The sequence below is a fragment of the Gossypium hirsutum genome, chromosome D10 (assembly GCF_007990345.1).
Source record: "Gossypium hirsutum isolate 1008001.06 chromosome D10, Gossypium_hirsutum_v2.1, whole genome shotgun sequence".
In the NCBI taxonomy this organism is placed as follows: domain Eukaryota; kingdom Viridiplantae; phylum Streptophyta; class Magnoliopsida; order Malvales; family Malvaceae; genus Gossypium; species Gossypium hirsutum.
In genome coordinates, this window is record NC_053446.1 from 2,469,241 (window position 1) to 2,482,859 (window position 13,619).

Consider the following 13,619-nt stretch of genomic DNA (forward strand, 5'->3'; position numbering starts at 1 on the left):
TCGAATTAAAAGAACCCACATATATAAATCAAGGCCTTGACCGGAGAGACTAAGCAGCTTCACTACACCTGTTCCTGCTAAAATTAATGGTAGGTTTGGATGGGCGGTGCGTTTACCTGCTGTTAGTATAAAAACAGCAATGACGGTGAGATTAGATACTGTAGCGTGAGACAAAAAGTAAGTTAAATGTACCGCACCGCATCCAATCGTCTATCCAAACCCACCTTAAGTGGCCTTTATTACCATTCCATTAGTACTTAATTTCTTAAATATTATACGACTCTAAGCTTAACCGGGTGAACCGTTCCCAAACTTCATATCTAAAGCTTATATCAATAATGATCAATCATTACACTGAAATTACAATCAATAATTACGAGCATTGAATTAAATAACCTAAACCCAACTAGCTAATTAATCTAAATATGAAAGGTTTGTAGAGGGACTATTGACAAGTCCAAAAGAATGTGGCTAAAAGTCTAAAGAAAACCAGCTTCAACAGTTTGATAGTCAAGCTTAGTTCCAATGTTCAAAGCTGATGGGCTATGTTTTACTTGCACTTTCAGTTGGAAGGACCAAAAAGTTTCAGTTGGAACGAGGCCAGATTTTTAATTAAATTCGGAGTTAAGTCGAGTTAAATGTACAAATAGAAAAAAATTGAACCCAATATCTTACTCAAGAGATATTGACCTATTTACTATTTCACTTCAGCATTTAGTGATATTTAACTTAATAAAACCTACCCCAACCTCCACCCGATGTACCCCAAACATAACTCAACCTTGACCCTAACGAATCAGGTTGAATCAAAACCTATTGAATTTTAGGGTATTTTTCATCCCTAATCAAGTTTAGTTGAGAATTATAGTAAAACCTTATCATCACATCATCATATCATCATGGTGAGAATCTGACAAGATCATCAATCAACACTAATTATGCTTTAGACTTATTGAACATGGCGTGAAAGTGAAACCTAAGCCCATTGAGTCAGAAAAGACTAATTGCTGAAAAACGATAAACCCTAATAGCATTGCTTAAGTGTGATGGTGATTACACACGTTGATTCGATGCACTAACTCCCACTGATTTTAGTGGTGCCACTCTGTTTCAACTATCAGGCTCCCCCCACTAACCATTAGCCAGCCGCCATTGCCCCTCTCTCTCTTTCTCCTGTTTCACTCTATGTAATGAAAAAAACACAGTTCCACCAAACAATATTAGAATAATGTTTCAGTTTTGACGTTACGCTAAATCATTTGCTTGCAAGTTCTGCAACATTTTATATTTGGTCCTTTGGGTTGTGCTTCGATCATTATCACAATATCACCTTCTACCTGTATCATAAAACATCCAACTAACACCCACATCAAACACATAAAATTGTATACATGTTTCAGATACCAAATTTCAATTGTATTAAAGGTAAAACAAGCTCATTATATCTTAATATCTTCAATAAACAAATGTCAGTTTTTTTAGGTAGAAATGGGTAATGGTTAAGCCAAAAATTTTATGTTGAGATCAAAATTAAGTTACAAAAAATTTGAGGGTTTAAAATTCAACTTTATCATTATGTAAACTTAAGACTAAAACGTAAATTTATGATTTTTAAGGTTAGGGTTTCTTCGTAAACTGAAAATTAGGCTTCATTTTCAACATGAAGAATAATTAAGACATCAATGCTCCAATACAGGTGTAAAAATGGATGGATATATTACTGTTGCTGATATAAGAATGTGGTGCAAAGGCTGAACACAGTTCAGTCAATGAAGATTGGTAAGAGAGATCGGCTCTTTCAAGAGAAGTCTTTGAAGTATTATTTGTTATGCAATTGATTGAGTCCCCAACAATTGAAGGTATTGTCATGGTTTTGTTTCTCGTGCTCTACTGAGAGTCAATATGCCGTGACCAATTGCTTTAAGAGGGTTCACAGAAGCGAGAGTACCTCATACATACGTGGGCGCATGACCATCTACCAAGGGAAGAACCCCTAACCTATCTCATATAAATTACGTTTTAGGAAAGTTGGTAGCACTAGCCCAAATGGTACCACAGTTACAGGTTAAGTAAGCTTTAAGCCTATGTAAGCTCTATATTTATTCATGTGACCTATACTAACACTTCCCCTTAAACTTTGCGGGTCTACTAATTGAGGTGCTATGAGTTGACCCCTTATACCACATGGTGCTCCTTGATAGGTTCACCTATCACTCATTGATTTCTAGTTAGATCGACTATGTGTGTGAAGTGACCATGTCTTATAGGAGTTGTTGAGTTGTTAGAGGTAATGGATTTAGGTACTACTAAACGGAACAAATCTTGTGCCAAAAGAAGAGATGACGGCGAAGGTGATGGATCAGTGGAGTCAAATGAAGTCTCCGGCGGAGTGTCTGTAACAAGTATACAATCATCCATTTCGCTCCAAAGTGGGATCAAAGCTTTTCCCTTTTAGTTTTAAGGATACATAAATTTCATTATATTTGATACCCTCAAAATCTAAGATTTAATCAAAGATGGGGTACATAAATGGATAAAATACAGTATACAAAGATGATATTGCTCTATACTGAGGGCAAACAGCCTTTCCATTTTTGCTCTAACAATACATAATTATCATATTACATTTGATATTTGCCCAGAATCTAAGTTGTAATCAAATATTTACAAAAGCATCATGATCCACATCTCAATTTGCAAAAAGATAAATGAATCATCTCCGTTTTCTCCCCTTTTTGGTATTACCACCCAACAAATCCCAAGAAACTGAAAAACCAAACAAAGAATCACATGTCCAAACATTAGAATTTATAAACACATGACAAAATTATTACAAAATACTCAGTACCCAATTTATAGTTTTAGCAGGTGATGCTTGTGAAGCCAAAAAATTTCATCCAAAAAACAGAAAGTTGGGAATTTTCTTTTTTTACTCAAAGATCATTCCTTTTTGTAAAATAAAGCTTACCCAGATTTATTGCAAATTGGGACATGGTATAATTGCGAGAAAATTATAGAAATTGTTGAAAAAAATGAAACGAACCTGAGAGATCGAACAGCGAGATGTTGAGAAAGAACATGGAAGAAGAAATTGGCACCGTGGAGGAACACCACAACTCCCGTACACCCCAATACAAAAAGCTCCATCATCATTGAAAAATAATCAAAGCAAAGCAAGGATCCCTTCTTTCTCAACAAAGAATAAAAAAACAGAGCACGAGAAATCCCGAAATACAGTGAAGGAGAAGAGGCTGAAATGCTTATAAATTGGACTTTGTTTCGATGATGATTATATAATTAAAAATTACTAATAATAGGAGTGTTATTAAATTATTATTAATAATAATTAAAAAAAAGTGTTTTTTGGGTGTCAGAGTATGATCATATCCAATTCCTATAATAATGACTTTCTCCACTTTCTTACAACACGAAAAGGAGACGTGATTGGGTGATTGAAACTGTTTGGACGGCGGATATTTTTTACAATGTTTTTACGAGCGTGTTTGGCCGTGTGATTTTTCGTGGCGTACTTGACAATGGTGTAGCTTATGGGGGAAAAGGACAGAAGATAAAAGAATGGGTGAATTTTTTGATAGGTCCCTCTATTATAGGGATCTGATCAAATTAGTCCCTGTACTGTTAAAAAGACTAATTGAAATTGTTTGTTCTTTTATCATTTGTTAGTAAAAATAGCTAACTGTTAACTACTCTTATTAAAATAGTATAGGGATTAAATTGATTCATTTAATAATAAAGGGACTAATTTGATACTGTTCCTATAACATAGGGACCCCCCAAACAGTTTAACCATAAAGAAAAGAGAGAGAGTGAGTGGAATTGATTGGGGAAAATGGGAAGTACTATAATATGGTCTGCCTAACTATCGTTGTGGGTAATCGTTCATAGCCACAACCTAGCGACCGACCCGCCGCCACGAACCGCTGGGGTTGCACTCCTAGCTGGGTTTGGTTGGACTTTTTTTACTTGGGGCTGTTGGCATTTGCAAGTGGCCCCCCCTGCTTTAATATATAATTGGTTGTTTAAATTTTTTTTTATCATTGTTAACCGTTAATTATTCCTACGAGACATCTCTTCTAATTAATATTTTTTATAATTGGATTGGTGATTAAATTGATTAGATCATCGGTTCTAGATCCGTTTAGTTGATTTAGTTTAATTGAATAAATAGTTAAAAATCATCAAAAATATTAAAAATAAAAAACATTATTCAATCGACCCGCATCGATTCACCTCATTTTCCGAATTGATGCGCCAATTGATTTTCAATCTGACCGACCATTTCGGTCTAATTCCAAAAACATTGCTTCTAACTCATTATGGCGACATAGATTGTGTGTGAGTGCGTGTCGTATGGGATATTTTTAAGAAAAATCTAAAATATCATTTCAACTAGAAGCATAAGGTTAAAATATTTTGTTAGTCTCTATATTTTGATAGAATTTGAGATTTAATCCTTATACTTTTTATAGAATATGAAATTTAGTCCTTGTACTTGAAAGGTTGAAATTTAATTCCTCTTTCTTTCTAATCTAAATATCCCAATCCAATTATTAATATTGTCAGGATTTTCTATAAAAAAAAATCTCAACTTGGCACATTGATTAAGTTGTTTTCATGCAAAGCGATATATGATTGACAAAAGATAAATATGTTAAGTTAATAAATTTTGACATAAACTATCAACGACAATAATAATGTGACTGGGATCTTTAAATTGAAAAAGTAGAAGGATTTAATTTTTAACTTCAAAATACAGAAACTAAATCTTAAATTCTATAGAATTACAAGGACTAAAACCATAATTTAACCAAAACATATGACTAAATTATACCAAATTACAAAGATCAAATTATATGAAAATGAAGTATAATAAAGGACCAAACCCCTTTGATCTATAAATTATATCGAAAAAGTATTTTGTTTAATATGGTTTGTCTTTTTCTTTTTGCCAAGAGACCCCTTCCAATAAGAACATTATCCCCTTAGTCTTGTGGGTTAATATGATCTCTGTGAGTCTTAATTCATTTTTGTAATTAATTAATATACAAAATGAAGTCGGTGGCTTATTATAATATACACCCCCCTCTTCTTGGGTTTTTTTTCTTTTTTTATCAATGATGAGATGAGATTCCATTATTTTAAAAAATGGTGAGATAAGATGAGATTTAATTCATTATCATCCTCAACATTCTAATATAGATTGCTGTATGAGATGGGTGGGATATATATATATTTAACAATAATCTCATTGTAGATTTTTATTTTATATGTTATTTTTTATTATATATTCTAATATATAATGCGCTTAAGTGCACTCGAACCTGCGTCTTCCTGCACTAGTAACAATGCCAATGTCAACCGAGCTAAGACTCAATCGACCTATTTTTCAAAAAAAATTAACATTAATCTCATTATAAGTTCTTATTATATTTGCTCCTTTTTATAGAATACAATGCCTAGAACTACACATAATCCCTCCTCAATATTTAAATAGAAAGATAATTCAGCGCACTTGAACCTATGTTCTCTTGCACTGACAATAACACCAATATCAATCAAACTAAAACTCAATTGACATGGGTGGAATATATTTAATTGCAGTAAGACCATTAAAGTAATACATCATTCCCTGATTGAACCTCACGTTTTTTCTGTTCCACTTTGTAGAAGAATGTGTATTTTAGCCACACCAATATAACGTGACAACCCAACAAACTAATCCATGTTAGATGTGAGATTGCCATTGCCAGAAGGTGGCACGTGAGGGTTTTGGTGTAGTAGTTGTTTGCCTATAAGAAACTCGATGTCTCTTAAATAAGATCTCGAGTTTAAATTTGGTGGGTGAAAAAATAAGTTCGAGGATACTTGTTCCTTTTTAAATAGATCTAATCTCTCTTACAAATTTCTCTTAGTGTCAAATCTCACATTCAAGAATTTAATATGAATTTTAGTCCTTGAGCTATTATTAGATTCATTTTGGTATTTATACATTTTGTTGATCTACCTTAATACTTAAACATGACACAATGTCAAAATATCACATCATCGAACCTTTTACTTTTGCCAAGCCCAAAAACCAAAATGGGCCTAATTACAAAGTTCAAGGACTAAAAAGTTATATTAACTCTTTACATATCGGAATCCATTGATTAAACCCAAGGTTGTTTTTTTTTTCAATAAGCATGATTAATGTTTCATGGTTTTATGATAAAAATAGACTATTTCTTATAATTTTTAAAGTTAAAAAATCTTAATCTTAGTAAGCTTCAAAACATGACTTGAGACAGAGCGAGAGAGAAATGAGATGACGTTGAGAAAACGACAGGTTATTTCCTCACATTTTTAGGTCAAATTCATTTATCAGTCCCTATACTATGCATAGATTATAAATTTAATGCATGTATTTTTCAAATTAGTCAGTTTTAGTCCTTTTATATTTAAAATCTTAAAATTTCAATCCTAAACCAAATCGCCGTAGCAGTTAAATCTGTTATAACAAATTTTACCATGGGTCTTGTAAGTTCAAAATGTATTTTATTAGTTCTACTCTAACATGCATCATTAACTCACTCTGCAGCATCCAGATATCAATGCTACTTAAAACTAAAGACACCTGGTTTTGTTCTCTAAAGCATACTATCCATGGGGAACTACTTTGATCATATTAACCCACAAATGATATTAAAGAGCTTTAATTATTCAAGGAAGAAGAGACATTAAACCTGGTGATGATATATTTTTTGAACTTATAAGAACAGGAAAATTGAATGTATGTTTTTATCTGATACCTACTTCCAGATGCTCACAGAACAAATGTTGGGTAATAACATCAGATATTTCAGATTCGTCCAAGAAGAATACAATGCATCAAGTCCTACGAGGTTGATCGGAATTTTTCACGGAGATGAATAGCTCCGCATCCCAACCACAATCATCCATCTACAGTACAAAAAAAAGAGGAAAAAAAAGGTGTATGGTATTAGAAATGTATTTACCAGTTTATCCACACAAAAGAAGATATTCAACAGTATGGTTCTCATTTTGGCTGCATTTTATGAAGGACTCAGGTCAAATATCTCTTAATTGACACACGAAGAAAACAACTAGAAGATATCACTCTAGGATGGTTAAAGGTTCAAAATCTAGGGCTTGGGAAAGGCCAAGTGTGGAAGCATATGCCCAATTCATCAATTTCCAAGAACTAGAATATCCTGAGATTATAAATGTCTCTTGAAATCACAAGTTAGTCAAGATGTGAATGAAATTCAATATCTCTGGTTTATCTAACTGTAACAAACATTGATGAAAATAACCAAATATCATATTCATCAGCTGATCCTTCCTTTGAATCACAACACCTTCAAATGCACCTATTTATGGTTTTAATTCCTTACAAATTGTAGACTGATAAGAATGTCACTCATCAACTTGTTAAAGTTATGAACAGGGGAAAGCATCTAAAGACCCTACTAAAAGCTTTATTCCACCACCTTGTCTTAAGAGTGCATTTATCAAAACCTCTGCCCGAACTCTCCGATATTCATCATACATCATCATTGCAATCTGAGTGAAACAACAAATCATTATTGGTCTTATATCCACCTTATACTGGCATGAATAAGAACGTAAATAAGGTTTAGTTCACGTTAAGTTATAACACTTACTAACAGCTGAATAACAGTCTCAGCTCAAATATGCATAAGCAAAGCCTATATCATCTGAAAGTAAGCATCAGATTTCATGTATTTTTCTTTGAAAAGTTATAACTAAGTTGCATCACTGAGAGTCTTTTTAACCCTTTCCCATCCATACCATAGGTAAACAAGTAAGCAATTCTAAACATTCAGATAACCAAACAAAATGACAAACTACAACACACAATTCACTTTTCAGAAGCTTAACAGTAAATTCAAAATCAATCAGTTAACTGAATTAAAAATATATTTAGCAAGATTTCATCTGATGTTTCTAAAGCCATGAAATTGCAGGGCATAGCATTCAATCTCTTGCCATTTCACAATTATGATCTCCTCAAGCACTGAAGAGAAATTACAGTAGAAGTTCCAAAAAGTTTAACAATGAAAAACTAATGCAAGTCACTCCCTCTCTGTGCTTGCCCTTCATCTAGTCTGGTTTTGCCCTACAAAAGGAGAAAATAATTTACATTCTTCCATTTATTTACGAGGCAGAGAGCAATTACTACCTATCCAAAAAGGGGAGAGAAAGAAAAGATGAAAGAGGGAGTACAATTTGCTACATTTGGCTATTGTTTTTGAGTGGTTGATGCTAGTCTTAAAGTCGGCCGATTTTGCTTAGCAGATACACCCTACTTTCCCTCATAATTCTAGTTCTAATGAAATTTACAACAATATATCTCTTTCCTTCTTGGTATTTAATTGCCAATACTGAAGCTTATCACTGGGAAACCACAAAGTTTAGGTATAGCAATCATAAAAAAAAAAAAGGTTTGAATATTGTCATACGAGTGCACACACTTTTAACTCAAAGGATCAAACATGATTTTCTTTAATTTTGCTTCTATGAGTAGGATCAAATACTTCTACTAGGAACTTTAACTTTGACTCGATGAGGCATTATATCTTAATTCAATTTCCATTGATTCATTAAAAATAAGCTAGAAACTTTGAATCCTTTAAAATAATTCAACAGATCAAAATGAGAAGGAAAAAAGAAAGTGGATAGGAATACCTTCAGCGGTCCAATTGGATCTCCGGCGAGAAACAGAAAGCATGGAAGTCAACAAAGCCGAAGCAGTGGCTGTGTGATAAGGTAGCAGCGTTTCCACACAGCAGCTCATCTCCACCGGTGACCTTTTCAAATTCATTTTAGAACTATACTGCTAATTTATTTCATAAACGAGTACAAGAGAAGAATTAATAATATCCATTACCTGAAAATGCGAGCAGGAAACGAGTTTTGCTTAGAGATCCGAAAGGGCGAGCAAGCGGGTCGTGGCATGGACTTGGTTGCACCGGCGAGTCTCGCGGCCGCGGTCCCTCGGGTGGCAGCGGAACGGAGGACGGACCTGGCGGCGGACATTTTTGGTGGAAGATTTTGGAGGGTTTTTGTGTTTTGGGGCTGAAGGGTTTTAGGCTTTCGAGGGGTTTTTGCAAATCGGACTGTTTTTCTGTGTATGTGATCGTATGGTAAAGCTGTTGGTTCTTGCAAATCTAACTCGACACGTGGATAGCTCTTTTTTTCTAAAAAAAAAAAAAAGCCGAAAGGGCAAAACTATATACAACTAAGAAATATCATTCAACGCATCTACTGATGGATGAAATCCAGATAATTCAAACCAAATTCAAAAGTAACATTTTTATCCATCAATCAATGTGCAAAAGCAAAGCTAACAACATCAAATGAACCACAAACACTCAAGTCCTCACTAACAACACAGACTCTAGGATAATTCTGCAGAAACCCTTCTCAATGGCCTTCTGAACAGCACAAGCTAAAGCGACAGCCTCAGCTAAAGGAGTGCCAAAAGCTTCAGCAATCGAATAGGTGAAACCAGCTAGCACCAGTCCTTCATGGTCATGAACAATGCCTCCGCAAGTAGCACATCTTGTCTTCGCATTCCATGCTGCGTCAACATTAACGGACGTCGAGGTAACAATGGAGCATAAAGAAGGTTATGCACCAAGAACTCGTGATGGAAGGATCAAGTTCTTAACATTACATCTTGAGGGGAAGAAACTCGCCCCTGATGCATGACCTAATTCCTTGCCTCCCATAGTTGCCAGAGAAGCACAAGAAAACTAGTGAAGGCTTTTTTATCCAATATCTTCCCCATAGTCGTCTCGAGCCATTCGATCACATTGTAGAAATACAAACAAAGCAAATCATTATAAATACTACATAATGTTAATGCCTCCCTCGAGTTCGCCTCTTGGGAAAACATGTCATATCTCTCAATCATAGGAAGGATGTCAGGGCCAAGCGTCCACCCAAAAAGTTGAACTTTTGAAAAGGTTTTTACCCTCTCAAGTTCCTTCTATAAGATTCAACGAGGTCCTCAAACTATTGCACAAATTCTAACAAATGTCCCCAACTTTTGAATATCTGGTATGTTTTTTAGGTGATTCTAACAAATGTCCTCAAACTATTGCATAGTTTCTAATTGGTCCCTTAATTTCAAAATGAAATGATTAAATCTTCAAAAGTATTTGTAATTGAATTAATAATGTTCTTCCATCATTCTAACCTTCAATATAGGCATTAAATGTCTGTTTGTATTTAATGTGAAGCATATTTAAAACATTTAAAGTAAATTATAAACATAAATATACGTATAGCATGAACTATTTGAATCTAACATGATAAAAAAAATGTAATGCCAATAACATTTATGATATATATATTTTGATAATAGAATAGATTCAAGCAAAGTTGGTCAATAAGTACAAATATATTCAACAAAAGAACAAGGGATTCTTCTTGTAAGGATAGTTTGCACTTTGGTAGAAGGAAAAACATTGGATGATAATTTGTGAAATGTTATAGTTCATGGAGATTAATCTATTCAAAGTTTCGTGGTTTTCACTTTTAATAATGTCGTTTTTAAGATTTAAATTTGAGTTTTTCCTTTGAGAATGCAATGTCTCTTGCCATTACACTCTGCCACTTATTGGTTGATGGTGGATTATGAAATGATCTAAGCTTACTTTCATTTACTTTGTTATCTCGAAATCTTTGATACATCAAAATAACAATTTCTTCAATGACATCTATTTAAAAGATCTCATTATAGTGAAATTCGGTAGGATTCTTTTAAATCAATGGTTGAAATGAAAAGTGAGAAAAAAAAATCAATCCACCGTTTTGCATTAGAAGCATGAGTTTATCTTTTAACCAATTTAATCAATTTCAACACAAAAAGGAGAGAAACTGGTTTTCAAAGAAAATCAATGTATTTGATAACTGATTTAACAAGTTTCCAATCATCAGCACAATTTTACCCGTTTTTGACATTACTTGATCAAACGACTACAGTCTACTTATTATTGTCTTTTGACAACAACCAATAATTTTAAGAAAATACCGTAAGATTTCACTATAATAAAATCTCACATTAGACATTTACCCAATTTATTGAATGAAAATCCATTTTTTTTTTAAATGAATCTCTAAGCCCAATTCAGTTTGCTTTTTAGTTTCTGCCTCTCTGATGTTATGAGGTAGCTTGAAGGCCCCAAAATGGATGGGTAATGATCAACTGGACTCTGAATGCTGAGCCAACAGCCCTTTGGGCATTTCACTGTGTTTATCCACTTTGTTTGGATTTATTCGCAATAGTATTGTCGTTTTGAAATAAGAAAAGCAATGCGATTCCAAAAAGAGTCAAGGGCCTGGCCCCCGATAAAATGGTTTTATTCCAATTTTAGACCCTCTTAAAAATTATCAATTCAATTTAACTTTTTATAATGAAATTCATTTTTTCATCTTGTTCCCTCTAATAAAAAATTCCCGGCGTTGCCCTTGAAGAAAAAGGCTGGCAGAACACCGCGAACTCAGCCGGTTAGGGTTTAGAGTAAAATTGAGATAAGAAATATAAAAATTGAATCAAATTTTACCCCGCCCCGTCTACGCGTCAAAGTCCCTACAACTTGACCTAAAAATGGAAGATTGAGGAACATGCAATTACAGGTTAACAAATATCTAAAACTGAGGGACATTAAATAATTACCATGTGACTTTCTCCCCTTCCGAAATGGAGCAAATTGCAAACAATATAGCCATCATTATATGGCCAATATACCATCAGGAAATGCCCTTATTTTATGCCAACATCATGGGGCAATGAATCTCGTTTTCTCACCAGCCTGGCAACAAGTTGCTGCCCCTTACTTCCCAATTCATCAAATTATGATTTTGATCCTCAATCTTCCTCAAAATATTTAGGGTTTACTTCCAATAAGATATAATTTGATCTTTACTTTTATATGGTCATTAATTTAATTCAATCATTTTTAACTTGTATTTTGCTCCATTTATTTAAAAAAAACAGACAAATTAGCCCATGTATAATGTATGTTAGATCAAATAATAAACTGGTCATTTCTGTTAAAAATTGCATTCATGTCTATTGTTAAAAACTGACGTGACTGACTAAATAGCCAGACAATTTCATGTTGCGCGCCATATGTGCCTTATATTGATATACAATGATCGATTTTTAACAATCAAACTGGAGATAATTTTTTTAATGGAAGAACTAGTTTGTTCTCTAATCTAACATATAGAAATTAATTTACCCATTTTTTGAGTAATTGAGGTCAAATGCAATTTGGCTTATAGTAAAAGAACCTCCATAATACTTTTATCGACCAAAACATGTCAAATTAAAGTAAATAAATTAAATTTCAAATTTTGATATAGTAAGATGATCAAGATCATAATTTGGTTCTTCTCAATTAGATTTTTCTTTTTTTATCAACTACAATATAAATAAAAATGTCTGGATTCTATCATCTAAATACGTTTCTCTAAACAAATTTCTTCCAATCAGATGGACTTATTATTATTTAAAATGAATTTCATTATAGGTTTTTAGTATATCTGTTCCTTTTGATGCCATGCTTAGAACTATTTACAGGCAATCTCTAATCCTTAAATAAGAGAACAATGCACTTCAACGCACTCGAACCCACATCTTCCAGCACTGCTAATAATATTAAACTAAAACTCAATCTGCAATAAAATGGAATTATTAAATGAGATAAAGTAGGTGATGAAACCCTAGCTCATGGTCAGCTATTGTCCCCTTTTTAACTTCTATTTCAAGCAAAGTAGACCAGCAGATGGGAAAATTAATTTCATTTCATAACATTATGAAACCATATCAAACCCACCACCTTTCTTTCCAAGGCTAATCTGACCTAGCCTCCTTGTATTTATTATGACTTGTTGGTATTATGCCCTCATGTATTTTCTTTTTTAACCAGAATTTTGTTAATATTTGCATTAAAATGTTGGGAAAATAAAAAGATCTGGGTACAGCTAGAATCAATGGTGAGAGGTAGAGGGAACTGAAATAATGTGTGGGTGGGTGTAATCATTTGTTTCTTTACAGTACAGCACCAGTATTTTACATCTCTCTTCAAATTGGTCCATTTCTTTTTAAAATTAACCATTCAATTCCCAGCATCATGAGTGCTCCCACGATCATATGCTCCTATTTTCTCACATTGGGTTCCATATTAAGACACTGTACTGCTAGTTAGGGCACCCTGGTCCCAAAAATAATTACTAGGCTTAGCCTCACACTTTTGAAGTTTATCAATATATTATATTAAGGTCAGAACCTAACCCTTTATAAAAACTATAGTATTAAACATTAATTCCATGGTGACCATATATAAAATATAGACCTACACAACATTAGTCTTTGTATGGCTATATAAGTTCATATATGTAAGTCAAAAAGAAATTGGACCCAAAGCTTTAGAACACGAATAAAGTCATCATTTATCCGTCATTCACGGAGAAGATAATCCAATTCAAATGGATGATTTTTCACTTTCCTTTCCTTTTTATTATTTAGAGTTTTTTAATTATATGTTTCTTTCTAAATTCTT

General features: G+C 33.4%; 1 protein-coding gene and 1 long non-coding RNA gene across 5 annotated transcripts; both read right to left on the reverse strand.

Annotated features, from left to right (window-relative positions):
- Positions 1-2,449: 2,449 nt before the first annotated feature.
- Positions 2,450-3,615, reverse strand: LOC107941053 (uncharacterized). The gene is made up of 2 exons (XR_001695540.1): positions 3,044-3,615; positions 2,450-2,766 (listed from the first exon to the last, which is right to left on the reverse strand). It is a non-coding gene; the product is annotated as an uncharacterized lncRNA (long non-coding RNA).
- Positions 3,616-6,733: 3,118 nt separating this feature from the next.
- On the reverse strand, positions 6,734-9,235 carry LOC107941057 (protein NUCLEAR FUSION DEFECTIVE 6, mitochondrial). 4 transcript variants are annotated; one of them, XR_001695541.2, is made up of 4 exons: positions 8,933-9,235; positions 8,731-8,852; positions 7,512-7,584; positions 6,734-6,960 (listed from the first exon to the last, which is right to left on the reverse strand). XR_001695541.2 is itself a non-coding variant. In XM_016874571.2 (3 exons), exons 1-3 carry the CDS (start codon positions 9,079-9,081, stop codon positions 6,953-6,955), a joined length of 279 nt encoding a protein of 92 aa, XP_016730060.1. In that variant the 5' UTR covers positions 9,082-9,235; the 3' UTR covers positions 6,734-6,952. The 4 variants fall into 4 exon arrangements, 3 of the variants coding, with proteins under 3 accessions (XP_016730060.1, XP_016730058.1, XP_016730059.1); XM_016874571.2 differs by lacking the exon at positions 7,512-7,584; XM_016874569.2 differs by having other exon boundaries at positions 6,734-7,584.
- Between the last annotated feature and the right edge of the window lie 4,384 nt (positions 9,236-13,619).